Here is a 21,599-nt window from a genome sequence, read left to right as displayed (position 1 = left end):
TTACCCTCTCTGATCACAATATCAGGGAGCTGGGTCAAACAACGGTTATCTCAAAGGTGCCTGATATTTTCTGTAACTCCGTGTCACCTCTCACAAATGGTTTCTTTGTCCCCACTGTCTGTAAAAGGAGGTCCCACTGACTGTGATAGTGTGTGTGTGTGTGTGTGTACTCCCAGGGGCTGCAAGGCAAGGAGGGGTTGGTGGATGCTGGAGATATATAATCAAAACCAGGGAAGTTAGGACAGGTGGGATGAAGGGAGAACAGGCTCCCTGGCAGCCTGTGGGTGGGGAACTTGGAAGGGGTAGAAGTGAGTAACCCCTGCTGGCTTTTGCAGGAAGGAGGGGAGCAGGGAGAGGAAAGTATAGAGATGCAGATGCAGATGCAGATGCCTTGCGTTTTAAAGCTGTGAGAAGCTATTAATCATTCGGGATGGGCTTCATAGAAATTTCACCAGGAGGCTTGCAGGGGAATCAGTCCTACCTTACCTGCCACCTCTTCACTCGGCTCCCAGGAGGGAGGTCGGGGATGGGAAACACACTCTTTCCAGGGAGATCTCTAGAGACCAGTCTTGTGGCAAGGCCAACATGTGTCACCAAGTCTGGCCTGATTTGTGGAGGGAAACTGAGGGAGACCTGAACCTGACCCCGACCTCGGCCCTGGGAAGGGGCCTCCTGGCAGAATCCAGCCTCCAGAGGGGCTACGGGCTTCCTGCGGGGCCCAGGCTGTTCCACCTAGAAGATGCTCTGAGGCACCAGGGAGCATGAGGAGGGCTGTTCTGTCTCTTCCTAACTTCCTGGTGAGATTCATGGGCCCTCTGCCCCTCGTTCCCTCTCTGAACCCCAGAAGCTCTGTGGAGAGGCCCCAACAATTGGGCCCTAAATACAAGGTGGGGGTCTGGGGAGGGGACGGGTCCCTACTCCATTCCTCCTCCTTGAAAGTCTTCCCCAGGGAACATGTAGTGCAGGGCAGTTCTTCAGAGACGGCCCTCCAATAGAAAAGTGACGCAAATGTTCAAGTCCCAGGGACCCACTGGGCCAGTGCTTTTACCTGCTGGCAGCAACTCACCTCCCTCCTGACCTGCCTTTCTGCCCACCTCTCCTCCTCCCCCCACCTCTCTCTCCCTCCCTCTGCTCCCACCTTCTGGTGCATTTCCCTGTCATCCCTTATCCCAGGGACAGCCTCCCGCTACTCAGGAGCCACTCAGAAAACTATTCTACCTTGTGCAGATCCTGCCTTTCCACGGGCTCCTTCCATGGAGCCTTGTCTTAATATCCGCCATCTAGCCGCGTCCCGCTCCAGGTAGGAGCCATCAAGCAGGCAAGACGGACCTTCCCTGGGAGCAGAAGGGGCTCTGGAGCACCCACCACAGAGATGTTATGAGAATTGATCCTGGAAGCAGATAGCAGCAGGCACGTGGCGGCTACTCAATAAACACTACTCCTAGGCCCGTGGTCCTCAGCCCAGCTGCAGCGAGAGTCTCCTGGGCAGCTTTGTGCCCAGCTGCAGGGTGTGATTTAGCTTGGGGGCTCCAGAGCCTTTTGCTTAAAGCATCCTGGAAGCTGACAAAGAAATCAACAGCCTGGGCTTCATCTGCACAGACTGGCTGGGCTGAGAGGGGGGCAGGGCCCCAGGGGGCAACACTGAGGCCAGTGCAGGTGGATGCCAGGTCCCAGGGGGGCAGGGCACCCGCCCAGGAGAGGGATGAGGACTGGGTCATGAGCAGGAAGAATGGGAGGATGTGGCTTAGAGCAAAGCAGGGGAGGAAACGGAGAAGGCAAGGGGGTCCGGCCACACGAAGCCTGGAGCAGTTAGTGTTGGCTAGGCCGGGCGGCCCGACCAAGGAACATGGGAGACAGCTAGAGGCAGTGGGCTCCCTGGGCGCTTCATGAGGCGGGGCTGACATACTGAAAACGGTACTCCGCCGTGGTGGATGCATTAGAAGGGGTTCAGACAGAGGCAAGGATTCAAGGAGGCCCTTGTGGTGGTGTGCAGAATGGGGAATGTGAGACTCCAGGACATGGTGATGGAGCAGAAGGAGAGGAAGCCGAGTCACAGTCCACATTGTGGGCCTGGGTGACAGGCCTCGGGCAGAAATGGGCAAGTGAACATGACACCCTCTCTGTGGAGCTGACGGCCTGGGTGGGCCATGGGAGGCGATGGCAGGACGTTCAGGGGCTGGTCACAGAGGTGGAGGCCTGGCTGGAGACAGGGCAGGGGCAGCCAAGGCCCAAAGGACGCAGCTGCTTAGAGAGGTAGTGCTGGTCCTGGCACCGCGCACTTCGTCACTGCCAGGGGACCGTGGGGCGAGGACTGTGCGGAGCAGCCGAGTAAGTCCAGTGCTTGCTATGGCCATGCAGCAGCGGCCTCCCTTGTGCCACGCTGCCAGACTTCACGCCCAATGCTGTGGTGCCGGGCCATACCCCTCAATCCCTGCTGAGGTTGTCTCTGCCTCTCTGTCTCAATCCCTCTTTCTCTCTCTCCCTCTCATTATCTCAACTCTGCTGGAATAGCACAAATTTCTGGATATCATAAATATATATATATATATATATGTATATATATATATATAATATGCAACATATGTGTATATGTTCTATATGAACATATGTGTATTTATCACTTGTCTCAAAGTATATTGGTTTTAACTTGAAATTCCCTCAAATCCTTTCAGAAGGCAGGGTTCAAACCTGAAACAAATGGGTGAAACTGCACCCCCATTAGATCATTACATGCGTGTTCTTCTCCCTGAGTTTCCATGTGTGTTTAGTGACAGTCAGCTGTTCACAGGGCAGTTGGTTTTTAGAGCAGAGTGTGTGTGGGGGGAGCACAGAGCAGGGCCCAGGCAGGAAGGCATCTGTGCACTGTCCTCCGAGGCGGCCCCCTCCCGTTCATATGTACACACAAGTCTTCCGTTTCAGTCCATCCACAGACTGTGCCTCCCTTGCAGGGGCTGTGCGGGGGCTGGTTCATCACAGACCAGGACCACCAAATTATTATTATTATAAAATTCCATCAACTAAGTAAGCATCTCCCAAATAAATACCTTGTGAGAGCTATTGTACAGGGTGATAAACAGTTGTCAGTTGAATGGAGAAATAAGAGGAGGAGGAAGGTAGATGAAAGAGAAGGAAGGAACAGGAAGGAAGGAAGGAAGGAAAGAAGGAAGGAAGGAAGGAAGGAAGGAAAGAAGGAAGGAAGGAAGGAAGGAAGGAGAACATTGCACCCCCATGACAAATTTCAGGCCATTTAATGCTCAGACATAAAATCCATCACTCAGGTTTCCAGCTTCCCAAAGCAGCTCAGCACCATGAGGAAATTATACCCTCACAGCTGTCATTAACCTGAGAGGTTAACTGGGTGGTCAGACAGGTTGGAAAGTGATGGGGCATGTGCGGCAGGAGCTGTGCTCAGGTCTCCAGCATCCCTGTCATCACAGAACCCCTCACCCAGGACGGGCAGGCGCTGGCCAGGCAGCCGTGCAGGGCCAGGGAGGGTCCAGGCTGGAGGGAGGGAAGGGCGGGGTGAAGGCTACAGGAGGGAGAGGAGGGGTAAGGGATGTTAGAGTGGGAAAGGTAATGGTGTGGGCAGAGGAAGGCAGAGCGGGGTGCAGGTGAGATGTGGGATAACGAGGTGGGTTCAGGAAGTCACGGGACAGGGATGGTGGTGAGTGGGGAAGCTAGGACGAGTGAGGATGGTGGGATGGAAGAGCTGGGTGTCAGTGTACAGGGCAGGGCACAGGAGCCCCGGCAGCAAATGCAGAAATCATAAAGGAATTGATACTAGAAGTGGTACATCTACTTTGTCATTTTCACAACTGTACCTTGGGGTAGATGCCATTGTTATCATTCTGTTTTAGAAATGAAGACATTGAGGCACAGAAAGGTTAAGCAACTTGCCCAGGTTCACTCAGTAAGTGGCAGGGACAGTGCTCAAATCCCAGAGTCCTGATGCAGGACCACACTCTCACCTTCCATGCCACACTGCCCCTCAGCAGGGGATGCTGGAGCTGGGGCCAGAGCATCTTCCCTGGTGCTGCCTGGGTTTGCCCACAGACGTCTAGACGGGCCAGTGAACATGGTAATGAGGTCTGTGGCCTGTGATTGGCCAGGACGCTGGTGGCCAGGACTCACCATGAAGTAGTAGAGCTGCGAGGACCGGGCCATGAACTCAGGCCGACACACGGCCACACAGATTTCCACGAAGCCGGCGTGCTGGCTGGGCTTGGCCTCCCCCATCTCACACACGATCCTGCAGGGAGGAGAGGACAGACCCCCTGGGTCACAGGGCAGTCACAGGACTCCCAGCCATGGCCCCTGGCCCCATTCTCTGCAGTAGGATCTCAGGGATGGGCAGGGGAGGAGGTGAAAGACACCCCAGTTTACTTCCTGCAGGGGTCCTGCTAGGTTTTCAGGAAATGAGGAAACATGATCTTCAGGGGTCCCCTGGAGGCCCTCTGTAAAGTGGGGAGCCTAGGGGAGGGTTCTGACCCAACACTCAGTTTCTAATTCATGAATTACCCACTCAATTATGAATTACTGTGAATTTTAGCCAAGCAGCTTAGCGGATAGAGCTGGCAAGACCAGAGAGGTACAGTGACTTAGCCAAGGACCCACAGCAAGCCAGACAGGAGCCATGGAGTAGACCTAAGGTTTTCAGGTCCTTCCAGGAACTCATGGCCTGCCTCACCAAGGGCTTTCTGCTCCCAGCCCCAGCCAGGGGCCTGGCAGGTCAACAGACATGCAAGTTACGGTGGGGAGGAATCATACATTCTTCCCTTTTTATAAATTTTTATTGTTTTAATTGCAAAATTTGTTCATACCCTTTGAGAATGAGATAGTGCAGAAGTGTGCCAATAAAAAAGTAGCGTCCCTTTTTTTATTCCTACCCTCTCTACAAGTTTGGTATATATAGTCTCCCAGGCCTTTTACTAGACCTGTATATATATATATATATATATATATATATATATATATATATATATGTGTGTGTACATGTATATGTATGTATACATATGTATATTTATGTATATGTATGTATATATACATATATGTATATATGTGTATATATGTAATTTCCATTTTACAAACTGAGGCACAGCAAAGTTAGTCAACTTGCCCAACTATATATATTTGCACATATATACACACACATATACACACATGCATGTATGTATATTTATGTTTAATATATGCACACACATAAACCAAAATGTTATATATACACACACAGCTATATACAAACATACATATACAGTGCATATATAATGAAACATATACATGATTTAAAAAATAAAAGTGAGACCTAATTATCCACTATTATAACCTGTCTTTTGACTCAACAGTATAGCATGGGCTTCGTTCATGTCACTGTTCACACAACTCTGCCCTCGACAGCTTCACAGTGTTTCACACTGTGACTGTACCATCATCCATTTCCCTGCTTACTAGTGAGTGTGCACGTGTTTTCATACATGCATGTGTGTGTTAATCTTGCGTAGCCTTTCCTTGGGCTTGTCCGAAGCCCTATCTTCATTTTAGAATGGATTGCCCTTCTGTAGGAGCTGCTGAGCTGGGAGCATTAACTTTAGTCTGTAATAAGTTTTACATTCTCTTCTCCCCATTGGTCACCTCTGCTTCAGTTTTGTTTATGATGCCTTTTGGCACCCAAAAGCCTAAAGTTTAAACGTGGCTGTGTGGTTCATTGCTTGTTCTTTCACTTTATAGCTCCTGGGTTCTGTGCTTGTCTTAGAAAGAACTTCTGGGTGAGAGTCCAGCAAAAATATATGCCCTTCTGTGAAGGTAACGTAATCAATACATGTTCAGTGTCAAAAATAGAAAGTACATAAAAGCACTTGCCATACATACACCCACCCCCCCAACTGCCTCACCCAGGAATATTCACTGTCCACATGTCTGTGTACATGTTTCCAGTTTGATTTTGTCTCATAAAATTAATTAGAAACTGCATTCTGCTTGGTAACCTGTGTTCTCCCTTAATAGACCTCGAGTGCACTCCTGGTCATGATTCTCCCACAGTATCAGACTTAATGGTTCTGTAGTTGACTGTCCTATGCATATAAAAGAGATTATTGAGTTGATTAATTCCCTATTTTCAAACACACAAACTGCCTCTAAATTTTTACTATTATAAATAAGGCCAAAATAAGCATTCATGCAAATAAATAGTTGTGCATTCTGGTTATGAAGGGAAAGGTCCAGAAGTAATATGGCCAGGCTAAAGACTTTTGACTCACATTTCCACACTGCTTTCCAGAAAGTTCATCCCAATCTACCTTCCCGACAGGAATGTAGGAATATGCTATTTGTCATGCCTCTCATCTGCTCTGGGCATTGGCTTTCAAACATTGTTCCTTGTTGCTTTAATTTGCATTTCATTGATTACTACTGATGTTAAACATTTTTATATGACTTTTGCATGCTCTTTGCTCATTTTGTGATATTTGCCTTTTATTTGTAAAACCTCTTTAATTTTTATTTATAAAACCATCTCTTAACTGTAATAGGGTATAAACATATACCCAGTCTATCATTCACATTTTTATTCTGCTTACAATGATTTTTGAGGCACAAACTTTAAGTCTTATTACTCAAATCTTCTAATCTTTCCCTTTATAATTTTCTTTTGTAGTTATACTTAGAACAGCTTTCTTTTCTTGAAATTAGATAAATTCTCACCTGTGTTTTCTTTTGATCCTTTCATAGTTTCATTTTTACACTTAACTTTTTAATCTGTCTGGAATTTATTTTAGATTATAAAGTGAAGTAAGGATCTGATTTTTTTTTTTCAGGGAGTTAACCAGCACCACTTACTGAATGATCTTTCCTTTCCTTGCAGATTTGAAATGTCACTTTTATTACATACTACATATTTATACATCAGGATTATTTTTCTGGGTGTTTTATCTGATTCTACTGATCTAACTAGTACCACACTACTTCAATAGTGTGGCTTTAATGTATTAATTTTTTTTTTTCAAATCCTCACCCGAGGATATTTTTTCCATTGATTTCTAGAGAGAGTGGAAAGGAGGGAGGAGGGAGATAGGAGAGAGAGGGAGGGAAGAAGGGAGGGAGTGAGAGAGAGAGAGAGAGAGAGATCCACGTGAGAGAGACACATTGATTTGGTCCGAGGGCTGACGTTCTACCCACTGAGAAAAACAGTCAGGGCTTTATAATATTTTTAATGTCAGGTCCCAAGTGGGGCATTTCAGAGTTTCCCAAACCTCGCTATATGGTAGCAGCCAGTTTGGTCCTAGCAAGAACTGAGAAAGTTGAAAGAGCCACAGAATGATCTTCAGATAAATAAGCGATGATGGACCAGGGAGGGAGTGCTATCAAGTCTGGAACCTTCAATGATCTGATCTACTCTGAGCACCTTAGGAAAACCAGATGGAACTGATGGCTCCAGAACCACTGAATCCGGGCAGGATCCAGTAAGCAGAACCAAAAAGGGCACTGGCCTAGCTCAGGGAGGCCTTGCAAAGAGTCAGCAACTTATGCCCACGGGACAGGTGGCAAGGTTTCACTCCAGAGGGGCAGCGAAGATGGCATAAATAGATTCTATTGTGCTGGTAAGATTTCATGGTTGGATTTGCTGGGCTGGAAAATTGTGTTTACTTATTTACAAGGCAATATGTGACTTGCAAACCTCCTCCACCAGTAGGTTAGAGGCCAGGTAGGTTGTTGAATGACCCTCTCAGTGGACCAGCAGATTTTGCAAAGAGAAACTAACTATCCAAAGTACTCACAGGCCTGCCAGGACGTGTGGAGTTTCATTTCCGTCTCCATACCGGGTAGCACAAGATTCCTTTCTACTCTAATTGGGGCAGGACATGCATGGGGAGGTAAGGACAGCAGAGGGAGTTGGGGTAAGCAATGGAACTCACACTTCTCTTGCAGATTTTAACTTTGCTCTGTCTCACTCCTACTCACCCCCACAGCCCAAGGGGGTAACAATCACTTCTCTCCCAGCCTTTCCCCCTTTCTACACTTCCCCCAATATGGCAGCTGGCTGGTCCAGGTGTGGGAGTCCCACCCCAGCACCCTAGAATGTTAAGGGCATTCTCCTTTTACCTCCATGAGCTTTAAGACCACTTGTTGTTGGCTTATCTTCCCTCCCCTCCAGTACCGGTCTGTATCTTAGGTCACGGCCACTTACTGTTCGGCAGGGATGTAGCCATCCACCAAGGGGCTGCACTCCACGCCGGCCACCTTGACGTAGGAGGCGATATCTCGGAATTCCAGGCCCAGGTTCTCTCCTCGGATGGTGACCTTGGTGCCCCCTTCCCGGGGGCCCGTCACTGGGATTATCTGGAGGGAGGAAGCATGGTGATTTGGCAGGCACCAAGACGAAGCCATCACCCCCTTGCTGATGGGCCAAGGAACGGCGCTTCCCACCTCTGCCCAATTCCTGAGCTGTGTCCAAGTGCCCCAGGGCATCCGGATCTGGCACTGCCAGTGGGCAGGGCTCTGGCAGAGCAGTCCCGGTTTGGGTGTGGGTTCAGGAGCAGTGATCAAAGACCCTCATTCATTTTCCTATGTCGTAGAAGAGGGAGCGGAACGTGATCCTCAACATTACTGGGTAATTCGTTGAAAATGGGGATTACTAGTAAAGCGTTTGGGCATTTGCTTGTGTTGGTTGCATGAGTAACCCTCCTGTGAACCCACAGCCCTCCACACTATGGGAACTGAGACCCTTCTCTCTCATGTCACTTTCCCTAACCAGATATTCTCTCTTTTCTTATCCTTCTCTTGTCCCCTCCCCTCCCCCCAAATGAAATTGTAAGGCACCTTCTTTGTGTTCCTTTCATGGTAACATTTGTGTCTGATTCCCATCTTCCCATCCCCCACCCGCTTCCTCTTCAGAGCCGGAGCCTCTGAGAGCAGGGACAGCGTCCCACTTCTCCTGTGGACTTTGCAGTAGCAGCATCGTTGTTTCTTGAGCTGTAATTGTACTGCAAACTCCAACTCGCCAAGCATCTTCTTGGAGTTAGCAGAGCACTTGTCACAACACCTTTACCTTCACTGTTTGACTTGGTTTCTAAGGGATATTTGTTTAATTGGACTTCAGACTCATACACTGGCCGAAATGTCTAGCTGTCCCTCCGAAGATGTCACCTTTGGCGTTAAAACCCATGATTGGGACGTTAAGTTCCAACAAACCAAGGGCCTGCTTGGAGGGAGGGGCTTCATCCAGTTCACATGGTCTAGCTGTGACATCCCACAGGAGAAACCTTAGTGGCAGAGACATTCGTGCCAGCCTTTCTTGGCATTTGATAGACAGAGAAAGGCGCATTTCCCATTCCTGGGGCCTCTGAACATCAGCGCCTGGATCCTGGCCAATGTCAAGGGGATCACAACAGAAAGAAAGAGCTCAGATAGGTCACTTCTTAGTAGGTCCTGCTCTCTCCACCCTTTGAGGGCCACAAGTGGGGGCTCCATCTGGGGGGACAGTGAAAGGTGGGAAAGGGAAACTAGGCTGGGGTGCCCCCGGGTGGCAGCTTTGCCAGGGGGAGGCTGTTCACCTACAAAACTCAAGATACTTCCTGCTTCTTACACATGCAGGCATGCATGTCTGTGAATGAGCGTGCACATGAGTGTGAGGGTTTGCACATGCGTGTTCTCCTTGCATTGGAAACAAAGGCTCTTTGGAGACAGAGACCCATCTCTGTGTGAGGGAGGTGGGCAGATATAGGGAGAAAGGAAGAGGGAGTCCGTGTTCTTCTCAAATGCCTGCTCAGCCAGTCCTCACAGTGCAGCTGGCATCTGGCAGCAGCTGCATGATCTTCCAGCCCCGGCTTGTCATCCTGAGAAAGGAGTTTGACCTCTGGCCCAGCCCTTGGTTCCCTGGGAGGGCCGATGCCAGGATGGAGCCAGTGAATACCCTCCATCTCAGGAACATTTGGTTAATTTGCCATTTCCTCCCTGCAATTTTCTTGGTCTCAGGCCAAGAAGAAAGCCAGCCCCACCATTTTTGCCAGACACGCTGTTAGTCACACCTGCCGAGGTGGTTTCTTGTTAAGGGCTCTGGGTGGGGGGTACAGAGGGGTAGCTGGAATGTGGAGCGGGGAGGTGAAGGCCCAGGGCGACCTAAATGAACCCCAGAGGCAGTGACTCCCTGGGCTTAGCCATGGACAGCGATGATTTTGACGATGATGAACAGGAGGAGGAAGATGGGAAGATCCCTGTAGGCTGGGCATAGATTCCCTCAGACAATCCTTACAACTCCACGATGAGATAGATGGTCAACCAGACCCATTGCACAGGTGAGCAAGCTGAGGCACAGAGACAGTGATGAATTAGCCTTGAGCCACCCAGCAATTAGCCTACAGAGCCAGGACTCAAACCCTTGACCCCCACCCACACAGCCTCTGTCATGGGTCCACTGCTTGGTGAGCCTGCCGCTGATGGAGTGTCATGGCTTTGTCACCAAGAGAGACTCTTAGAGACAAAGGGAAGGGGGTGAGGACTTCGAGTCCTTTCTGACACAGCTTCCATGGAGACTCCACCTGGACAGTGGAGCCCCTCTCTGCTCTCGCCTTTCCTTGGCCAGGCACGGCCTCAGGCCCAGCCCCAGGCAGGACCCCTGGACAGCGGCTTACCTCCGTGATTCGGGGGTTCGTGCACTTGCTGTTGGGGCCCGCCAGCTCCAGCCACTGGCTCTCGTGGATGGGGCAGTGCTGCCGCAGGGTGCACTGGCCCTGCACCTGGCACCAGCCGCACTCGAAGTCAGGGTCCGCCTTGAGGCACAGGCCGCAGCTCTCGCGCATGGCTCCGCACTTGTAGAGGTGAACTGCAGGCAAAGGGCGAGGGTGGGCTGGGGTCGGGCTGCGAGGGGCGGGGAGTGTGGCAAAGAGTACAGTCCCTCCCTTTGGTGATGGTTCTGGACTGGGTAGGCCAGTCTCCCTCCAGCCAGCCCTGCTCACTGCTCCTCTCCCAGGGGCCACCTGCCCACGCTGAGCCCGTGCCCAACAAGTCACAGAGCAGTGGGGATGGTGGAGAGGCTGTGGAGGGCAGGCTCAGGCCAGAGGGTAGGGGACGAATGACACCTGCCCACGAGTGCAGAGTAGCTCTCCCCTTTACCCCCCACCCCACCCCGCCACCCGGGCCACCTTGCACACCTCTGTTCTGAGCTGGGTTGTCGATGTTGAAGTGCCCGTTCCACACAACCATCAGCTCCACGGGCAGGTTGTTGATCTCCATCCCTTCATAGGAATACTGCATCCAGGGTGGGGAGGAAAGAAGAGAGCTGGGTCACAGGTTTCTAGAGGGGCTGGATGTTCAGCCTGGGGCCCTGAAGAGCACATGGGGCTAGAAACTGGTCCTGATTTTGTGTGTGTGTGTGTGTGTGTGTGTGTGTGTGTGTTTGTAGCACACGTGTACAGGCATGCACATCTGTGGGTGGGCGGGGTGGGGAAGCAGGTATCAGGGGACAGGGCGCAGGGCTTAGGAAGCGAGAGCAGGGGAGGGCCAGGCTGGGTGGGGTACCCATTTGGAACGCAGGTCCATGGAGCAGCTTTGAGCGAGCTACTCATGCACCTTCCGTGGAGGCCTGTCCATTCTCAGGCTTTCTCCAGGAAGTTTAACAGAGTCCCAGCCTTTGGGACTGTGGTGCTAAGAGGGGGGAGGAGTGCAGGGCGAGGTGCTGCCAGGGATGGAGGGTGGAGGGGCAGTCCCCAGGCGTGCCAGCCCCCATCTGCCTTCTGAGAGCAGACACGTCTCAATCCCAGAGGGGAGGCTGCGGAACTCAGAGCCTGCCCAGCAGCACTTCCAACGCTCCCTGATGTTTTCTCATCACTACACAGACTGCCTCCACGGGGGTGGGATGGGGCAGGGAACTGAGATGCTTTCTGTGCAGGAGAAGCTGAGGTCTGGCGACTTGTTGGAAGGTCTGGTCCAGGGGACTTGTTTGACAGGCTCTTTTTAAAATATATATATTATTGATTTCAGAAAGGAAGGGAGAGGGAGAGAGAGAGACACATCAGTGATGAGACTCATTGATTGGCTGCCTCCTGCATGCCCCCTACTGGGGATCAAGCCCGTAACCCCGGCATGTGCCCATGACTGGACTCGAACCTGGGACCTTCAGTCTGCAGGCCGACGCTCTATCCACTGAGCCAAACCAGCTAGGGCGACAGGCTCTTTAACTTAGAGTTAAAGGTTGGCACGCTAGGCCGTGGGGTGTGGATGGTTATGACAGGCAGCCACCGCTCCCCACAGAGCTAGCACAGCACCTTCACCAGGGAGGAGGCCACAGAACCTGTGGACACACCAGCTGGGGAGCCTGTCACCTGCGCCCTCTGCTTCTGCAGGCAATCTGTAGAGGCTTCTAAAGAAGTTAGGATCCTAACCTGAGAAATCACCCCAAATTCCCGAGTTCCAGAGTGTGCTCCAATGTGAATGTGCCGAGCTCTTCTCATGCAGCAACATACAGCCTTCTCCAGGGTCTACCCTACGCTCCGAAATTCCTCATTAACTCCCTGGTGAGTATGCCCGGCCAGGAGCCACGGTCAGAGTTTCCTCACAGAGCATCCACCCTCTCACAGCACCTCCCAGTGACCGATGACACCTGGGCCGGGACCAGGGTCTGGGCTCAAGCCGGAGAACAAAGCCAAGCTCCCTCGCCTGCCCTGCAGAAACAACCGTGGGCTTTTTGGATCAGCTCAGAATTCAGCTGCTGACTCATAAGCTCTTTGCCACACAGCTCAGTCATCAGCTCCCCAGAGATTTGTCTTTTGCGTCTGGGTCAGGCTGGGTCCTGAGTTCTTCTACTCGCCTGGAGGTTCTCCTGGACCACCTTCATCAGAGTCATCTAGGGGCCACGGAAGGCAGGTCCCGGGGCCCCACCCAGACCTGCTGAAGGAGGCTGAGGAGATGGGGAGCACCTTGGGTAAGCAACTCTAGTGTTGCTGGTGGTGGAGAGATGTGGAGGGGGACAGAGGGAGAAACTCCCTTCCGGACCTCCCTCCCCATTTCCGCCTCTAGTCAAGCTCCACGTCCCATCCTTCCCATCTCCCTCCTCCATGGCCCTATGGGGGAGTGTGGTGAGGGTGGCCCAGGCTGCGGGCTAGAGGGCTCTGGCTCTGCCAGGCTCTGCCCAGGACCCAAAGAGGGACTAACAGCTCGTGGCCAGGGGCATGTTGAACAAAGATGGTCAGAACCTTCAGGCCCCTCTCAGGAAGGCCCTGAAGTCCCTCACAGAACAAGGCAGGAAATTCTGCATCGGCCACGTGTGTGTCTGTGTTTACAAATGTGTCCAGATGGGAGAAGAGGTCAGTGCGCAGAACTGTATTATCTGCCTGTTCATACATGTGCGCACGCACACACACGCGTTGCCATGACGTGGCTCTGCAGTGACCAGCTGTGGGCAAATGACCTACGCCCAGTGTCCCCATTTGTACAGTGGGGCACAGTGGGACTGCAAACAGTGCCTACCTCGCAGCAGCGCTGCGAGGGTCGGAGGCAGCCATCCTGTGCCCGGAGCACAGGGCTGTCGAGTGGAATGAGCACTCAAGTATTACTGTGTATAGTATTTACACAATGGTAGGGATGCTGTGCAAAATACATTTGTGTTCCCTGTGTTTATGTTTATGTGGAATAATAATAGCAGCTGTTTATTGAGTGTTTATGCACCAGACACTTGGTACATATGGAGGTGTATGCATATGAGAATGCTTGTATGTTCAGATGTACTTGTGTGTACACCTACATTTTTTTTTCCAAAGAAAACTGAAAATCAAAAAGACTTTAAGGATCAAATATGCTGGGTGCTACTTTCTCTTTCTCTCCCCAGTTCCTGGGATCTTGATTATGAAATATTATGGAAATCACGAACCCTCCACCACTCCCTGGATCTCTAGGGAAGCCACTCTCCTTCCTGGACACCCTCTCTTGCCCATGACCTGCACCCCACAGGGAGAGCGAGGCAGGCAGACATCTGGGGAGTCTGGACCACTGGCTCCCATTCTCTCTGGCTCAACCTCTCTGTGCACTTAGCATTTATACAGCTCTCGGCAATCAGTGGGCAGTTAATCTGCACAAAGCCCAGAGCCCAGGGAAGAGTGTTTCAGGCTCCCAAGGGCCAGAAGGTTAAGTGTCTCAATCAAGTCTGGCTCTCTGCCAGTGGATGACCTTGAGCGTGACCTTGGGGAAGTGTGAACTTCAGTTTCTCTACCTCCTGAAGCAAAAAGAAAAGCTCTGTGCAATTGGGACATGCTTTCCTCCAACCATTCTCTGGTCCTGAGTTCTGAGGTATTTTGCTGAAAACCCAACAAAAAATCTGAACAACATAAGAAGCCCATGCGTCTGTGTCCAGGACCCCAGAGGGCCCAGCAGACCAACTCCCAGCTGTGCTCCAGGAGGCAGCAAGGGCACAACACCTCCCCGTCGGCCTCACCACCCCTGTGTAGCATGTGGTAAGTTGGGGCACCAAGAGAACACAGGGGGCCACTGTGGGTTTGTGGAAGCTGGGCTGGGCCCCAGGACCTAGGCCAGCACTGCAGCCAGCCCGCTGCCGCTGTGGCCCACTTACTCCAGAATGCCCACAGTGTCCTCCCTCCAACTCTGTCTGTGAGCGGCCCTGTCCTCCCTGGGGCCCCCTGAGGGCTGCAGTGATTGGCCCAGGGCCTGTCCCCAAATAGTGGGCTGGAAGCGACCTGCCTGCCCACCCAGCCCAGCATCACGCCCATGCCCAGTTTTCCTGCGTCTCTTTTCCTTCTCTGCTCTCTGAGACCTCTCTTGTCACCCACCTCTCAGTCATCACAAACCCAGGGGGTTCTCTGTTAGAGCCTCTCCCATCCTCCCCCATCCAGAGAGCTCACTTAGGCAATGAAACAAGGTAACTTCCTCACAACCCTCTCTGATGCAGACCAGCCCCTGCTCCCGGGGTAATACCAAGGCTGGGGCATAAAGTGCTCGGTTGCTAATTTTTACTCAAACCTTGATCAGGGGGTGTGTTAGGAGCCCAGCACTGCCGTTCCTTATTGCATTGGTACTGCCCACGGGGCGTGCGCCAGTGCCCCGAGGAGACCCAGCCCCCATCTGTCAGGGCCGCTGGGTTTCCCTTTGGGCCCTTGTTCCCAGGAGGCTCTGATTTCACCCCCACATTCAGGGAGTTCCCTGGGACCCCCAGAGGGCTCATTCATGGAGTCAGGCCTTGGCTCAGGAAATGCTGAGGTTATCTGAGCACAATTAGCTTCCAATTCTGGCAGGGCCGCTGGGAAACATGCTAGTCCCCCAGGATGGACGGGGTTTTGACCCAGGGGCTTATGGGACCAACTCAGGCTGTCATCTGGGTTATGCTGGCCTATTTAACCGAGTTAGCGGAAGCACAGGGGCCCAGCCTTGTGACATCTGGGGACCTGAAGACTCATCAGAGGCCGCAGACTCTGCCCTCCCTCCTGACACCTCTGAGGCCTGGATCTCTGGGGCAGCTTCCCTGGGGCACGAGGCGGTTTTCTTCAAGGTCTGAATCCCCAGCTGCCTTCTGCTGAGTCAGACGTGGGGCTCAGGCTCTCTTCCCCCAGGGACTTGCTTATTTGGGGGAGAACCACTTGAGCCAAACCCTTGGGGCTACTCTGCTTGGCCTCAGGATTTAGGAGGAAACCAGAGGTGTTTAATATCCCCTTTGCTTGCAGGTTTAATCTGGGGCACTGCAGAACTCTGAAAACCAGGCCGGCCGCCAGGGGAGCTGTGGTCTGGGGTTTCCGAGGTTGGGAAATCAGTTGTCAGTTCAGTCTGGAAATGCTGAGCCACCTTGGGCAAGCATGTGGGCCTCTCTGAGTGCCACTGACCCCAAATGGCTTCCTGTAGGGAGAGTGAAGTGCTCCCCCACAATGCTTTGCTCCACATCCCATTTCCAATCACACTCACCACGGAAGCGATGAGGAGGATGAATTCAGGCCGTGTGACACAAGAGGAGATTCCGAATCCCAGCCCGGCCGACCACTCACTAGCTGTAGCTGTATGATATCCGTGTCACTTACCCTCTAGGCGGGGCGGGCGGCGGGGAGGGGGTGGTATTCCAATGCACATGGAGCTGCAGGCCCTTCTAAGGCCTGCCGGGGCATTTACTTCTGTAGTTATTAGATTTAATTCTTAAAGAGGGTCCCCAATTGTATAACTCTCAGCCCCACAAACCTCGACCTGCCCCTGCTTCTGGGCCTCCAGCTGCTCTTTGTACAGTGAAAATGTCACAGGTCTCCAAGTGCAATACTTGTCTCTGAGCTTCTGGGTGCATAGACGTAGCCCAGAAAGCGAGTGAGAGCAAGCAGAGCCCTGACTGGGAAGGCCCCGCGGGGAGGAGGTGATGGCAGGGGTGATGCTTGGAGAGGGTTCAGTGCGTGGTGCCGAGGAATCAGGTGGCGGCCGAGCATGGATTTCCTCAGTGGGTAGGGTTTGTGCGGACCTGAGCAGCACACCCTCCAGCAGCCCCTGTGGGTGCATGTCTGTCTCAGAAGCCTCCTGTGCTGGGACACACACAGTGCGGTGTGAAGGCAGTGGGCCTCTGTGGCTCACACGAGGCACTCGGCTCAGCCCTGGCAGGAAGGCGGGGCTCAGGTCACCAGCGCTCCTCCACGGAGGGTGGACATGCCAGTCGCTGCCCACGAACAGTGCTCAGCAGCCCCATGGCTGGTCCAAATCCCCTCCCCTCAGCCCCTGTCTTGGGCAGAGCACTCTCCTGGCCACAACAGGGCCGCAACTCTGGCAGGCATTGGTGACCTGGAGCCCAGCCCTCGCTGGGTGGTGGGCAGTGTGGGGAGAAGCTGAGCAGTTTGGGGGTGTCTGGGGAAGCCCTGCAGAGTTGAGCGCATCTGGCTCTGGACGAGAGAAGGATGGGTGGAGGAGGGTGGAGCCGCGGGCGGGCTGGCACTCACAGAGGTGTTCTGGCACTGCACGCTGGAGCTGTTGAAGCGCAGGGCGGGCACCCTCTGCTCGCTGCCCTGGATGTTGAGGACGCACTCGTACCCGCGCTGCCCGGACTGCGGCTGCGGCAGGTTCTTGGCCTTCAGCGTGATGGGCTTGATCACCTCCACGGGCACCAGGATCTTGTCCACTCGCAGCAGCTGGGGGCAGTCCTGGGGACAGAGAGCACGGCTCAGGCGGGAGCAGGAAGCCAAAGGTGCCAAAGGCACCTGTCTGGAGCCTCTCCAGACCTAACCCGCATGTTCGCCCCGTTCCTCCCTCCCGCAAACACACCCAGAACAGTCCTGGGCACAAGTGCCCACCCCCAGCCCTGCAGGAGGGAAGGGGACTGAGAGATCCCGGGTCCCGGAGTCACCATCTCGAGGCCACTTCTCCCCGAGGCTGTCCCTGCCCTCCAGGTTCCGTTTTAATGCCCTCCAGACTCCGACACTCCTGGGGGCTCCTCGGGCACCCCTCCTATCTAGCAGACACAACGCGGCTGGCTGGGCGTCCCTTCGCCCATTGGGCTGCCGAACCTTGTTCAGTCTCAGGCTGCCAAGAGGGACCACGTGGCAGATCAGAGTGAGGCAACGCCCTGGCTGCGGCTCTGGAATGGGAGCCTGGACCAGAGCAGGAGGATCCGGCAGAGCCTTCCATTCATGGGCTGAGCCTGGCATTTGGGAATGTTCTGGAATGGGCCCAGAGACCCTTTAAATCTAGAACCTTCTGACATAACTCTGGGGTGCCCTGAGCCCAGGGAAACGCCCCTCAGAGCAGATGCACGCTGACCAGATGCTAGCCATGGGCACGCTCATCCCGGAGCCCAGCAGGACCCGAGGACCTTTGGGGATGGAGGCAGTGGATCGCTGGCCCCGTGTCCCTGGGGCAGTCAGCTCTGCCCAGGGAAGGCTGGGAGAGAATGCGGTCCATAAAGAGTGTGATGCTCTGCCCAGCTGAGAGGCGGAGGCTGCTTGTTTCTGAGTTCTCAGAGCTGGGTGGAAGAAGTCAGCATTCCTGGCTGCTTGGCATGGGCAAGAGTGAGGGTTTCTGTAAACACCAGCAAGGCCTGGGCTCCCTGTGTCCGGCAGGTCCACCATTCCCTGATTCCTATCGCTGTGGCACTTTTGGGGCAAGTTGGCCATCAAAAGCGTGGCACACCCATCTCAGCAGAGGCTGCTGGTCCCCACCCTGGCACCTTCCCCAGCAGAGAGGCAGAGGAGGCTGTGGGGAGGGCAGATGGGAGGCCATCAGGCAACTTGGCAGCCGTCCCTCCTGAGTCTGAAAGCACATGTGAGCCCCTCTGTCCTTGAAAGTGGGAGTGAGAAGACCTCAGGGCCTGCTGAGCGTCTGATGAGCTATGGAACCCTAAGCAGAGCCCATCCCCACTTTGAGACTCGATTTCCCTATCTGTCAATTGGAGGGAACCCAAGGACCCATTCAGCTCTAGCCAGTCCTGATGCCATGATTGGTCTCAGCTCTCCTTCCTGGTCACCCTGCAGCCTTGCTTCAGTGGGGTGAGGGCCAGAGCCGCTAAACTGATTCCCTTCCCTGCCCACACCTTTATCCTGAAGAGCAGGTAGGAGAGGAGCAGATCCAGCAGTCACTCCTGGGTGTGCACCCGAAGGAACTGAGATCAGGGACTCGACTGGTACCCCCCATGCTCAGAGCAGCATTATTCACAATAGCCAAAAGGTGGGAGCAACCCAACTGCCCATCAATGCATGAGTGGGTGAACAAAATGTGATGTGATAATACGATGGAATATTATTTCGCCTTAAAAAGGAAGGGACTTGTAACACACGCTACAACATGGCTGAATCTTGAAAACATTATACTAAGTGAAACAAGTCAGTCACAGTGGGACAAATATTACACAATTCCACCCATGTGAGGTCCCTAGAGTTCTTAAATTCACAGACACAGAAAGTAGAATGGTGGATTCTGGGGGATGGGGAAATGGAGAGTTCTTGTTTAATAGGTACAGAGTTCAGCTGGGGAAGATGAAAAAGTTCTGGAGGTGGATGGTGAATAACAATGTGAATGCACCTAATGGCACTAAACTGCACCCTTAAAATTCGGCCAAGATGGTAAATTTGACATGTATATTTTATCACAATTAAAGGGGAGCAGCAGGGAGGCAGGCAGCGGGGCTGTGAGGGGTTGAGCCAGCACCAGGCCCTGAGGCTCTGGAGTGAGTGGGTCCCAGAGACTTTGAGGCCCACATGGGGAGAGAGTCTTAGTAGCTCCATCCTGTGCCCCTGTCTCAATTGCCATCCCCACCGTCCCCCAGCAAGATGAGAGTGCAGGGCACGGAAGACAAGAGCAGGTTTGTAAAAAGGATGATGCTCAGGACTGAAACGGGCTTGTTGGAGAATCAGGAGGGACAATCTCTTGAGCCGAGGGTCCAGGCCAGTCCTGACTCCCCTCTTCACTCTACTCCTGGGCAGCCCTCCTCCCCTAGAGCATGTGCGAGCCTGGCCTTCCTCCTGCTCCATCCACATCTGCATGGGGGAGTCTGGCTGCATCTGGAGTCAGAGGAGTGCTGGACTCTCACCTCCATGTCCCACAGCAAAATGTTGCTGCTCGTGAATGGTGCACTGAGGGTGTCTAGAGCCTCAGAGTCTTCAGAACCAACCTAATGGATCTCTCTACTTTGCAAAGGAGAAACCGAGGCAGGGAGAGGAAAAACAATGGCTGTGTCAGCAGATGTGTTGGCAGCTAACAAACTCAGATGCCAATCCACCCCTCTTTCCTCCCCTTAAAGAAAGAGGTCAGTTCCTACCAGCGGGCGGGACCACCTCAGGATGGGGTGGTGGGCCAGAAAGGATCTCCCTGAGACCAGCAGGACCGGGGAGCTTGAAGGTGGCCTGGAACCTTGCCTGGGGGCACACTGATTCTAGTCCAGGAGACAGGCTAAAGCACAAGCTCTCTCCCCCTGTGAGACTCTCACTGAGGCTTGTTATGAGTTCTCTAATGAGTCCTGATTGTCAGTGGCCCCATAAAGCCTTAGTTTGCATATAAAAAGGTTGGCAGCTCTGAGAGTAAGTTCATTAATAATAATTGGAGAGGCTCAGGGCTGGGCTGGGCCCATTTTCCTCTGGTGGCACTGCTGATTGACCCTGGAATCCCTCCTAATTGAAATGTAGCATGGCAAGTTTTTCCTAGGCAACAGGCATGAAGGGACTGCCACCTCGCTGCCCCTTCCTCCCACTCCAGCTCCCTGATCCTGCCCTGCCTCATGCGGAGATCCCAGGACAGACCACCCCTAGGCCTAATGCTCCTGGGAATTTCAGAGAAACCTCCATGTTTCCCCACATCTCCTGTCTGAAGCCCACTGTCCGGGAGCTCAGGTCGGCCACACCTGTCCTCACCTTGGAGCTTTCTTAACTAGAAAGAGCCAAGTTGGGGAACCCTGTACCTTTGAGTACAAATCTGTCTCCCTCCTGCTATTGTCAGAGCCAATCATTGCTTGACTTAAGGAGGCCTGGGAATTAACCACTCCTCTTCCAAAGGGCATTTGGGGGAGTCCGTGAACTGCCATATATAAAGTAGATGGCATGGAGCGAGCGAGCAGTCAACAAGTGTTTGTTCCTTCCTCATCTTTGTCCCTCAGTTCAGGCTGCACCTTGGCCCTCCATCAACTCTCTTCCCACCGCATTTCCGAAGGATCCATCTCCCCTGCTCCAGCCTGTGTGTTTTCCACACACACCCCATGCTCTTGCTATCCAGCTTATTCCACCCTTCTTGGCTTCAGATCTGAAGTGGAGTGTGACAATTTCAACAGCTCTAAGGGCCCCAAACACAAGGGGGACAGGTAGGGAGGTCCCAGGTCTGTCCACTGCTCTCCTACCAGCCGGGGACCCCTCTGGGAGGTGACACCCTGAAGCTGCATGTTTTACATGCTCTGAGGCACACCTCCACCAGGCAACCAAGTGGCCTCGGGCAAGTCTCTCAGACCCTGTGGGGCTGGCTTGGATTAGATGATTTTTATGGTCCCAGTTCTATTACTAACCCATAAGATGATCTGGGACAATCATATAACCTTCCTGAAGCTCAGTTTTCCCATCTCTAAAATGGGGATAACCATGCCTGCTGCACTAGCTCAAAGTGTGGTTTTCCAAATACCGACCAACTGAATGCATGCTGGAGGGGCTGGGGACTTGAGGGGCAGGAGGGCCTCCTGGAAGTGGCTATTCACCTAGCAGGAGCAAAGTATTTTAATATTATAGTAACCTGTATATTGTAACTGGTACCATGGTACAGGCAGGTATGGTTCTGGTAGAGAGAGCATGATGCTGTTATGATTCCAGTGAACATGGTTAGCATGGTACAAGGGGTATAAGGATTCAGTCCAATGTACATTCTGCCACCTCCATCCCCTGACACAAATGTTCCCATGTGCTCTCTTGTTTCATAGCACAACACATATGATCCCCTCCCCCATATCGGTGTTCATGATAAAGAAACTCAGGACATCAGTTACCTACTCGTTCCGTTCCCACAATGACAGTGAACAAAAGCACTTACACCTGCTCATCTGACTTTCCTCCCAGATGATTATCCAACCCCCACCTGGAATTCCTCAAACATACTAGTACTTCCCTTCTCTTTTCAAAAAAGATATTTCTCTGAATTATCCTTTGAAAAGGCCAGCTCCCTCTCAGAGGGTGGGAAAT

General features: G+C 52.8%; 1 protein-coding gene across 1 annotated transcript in view; it reads right to left on the bottom strand.

Annotated features, from left to right (window-relative positions):
- Positions 1-21,599, bottom strand: part of PLXNA4 (plexin A4) — a 401,265-nt gene that overhangs the window by 49,696 nt on the left and 329,970 nt on the right. The window contains exons 10-16 of the mRNA XM_079785801.1: positions 16,896-17,096; positions 11,142-11,238; positions 10,623-10,813; positions 8,180-8,331; positions 4,132-4,249; positions 3,448-3,501; positions 1,330-1,334 (exon numbers count right to left, since the gene is read on the bottom strand). Of these exons, the coding sequence (XP_079641927.1) occupies positions 1,330-1,334; positions 3,448-3,501; positions 4,132-4,249; positions 8,180-8,331; positions 10,623-10,813; positions 11,142-11,238; positions 16,896-17,096 (818 nt within the window). The remainder of the gene's footprint in view (positions 1-1,329; positions 1,335-3,447; positions 3,502-4,131; positions 4,250-8,179; positions 8,332-10,622; positions 10,814-11,141; positions 11,239-16,895; positions 17,097-21,599) is intronic.

The sequence above is a fragment of the Cnephaeus nilssonii genome, assembly GCF_951640355.1.
Source record: "Cnephaeus nilssonii genome assembly, chromosome: 12".
NCBI lineage: Eukaryota > Metazoa > Chordata > Mammalia > Chiroptera > Vespertilionidae > Cnephaeus > Cnephaeus nilssonii.
The sequence above is the reverse complement of the archived record's forward strand: the minus strand, read 5'-3'. Positions and strand labels throughout refer to the sequence as shown.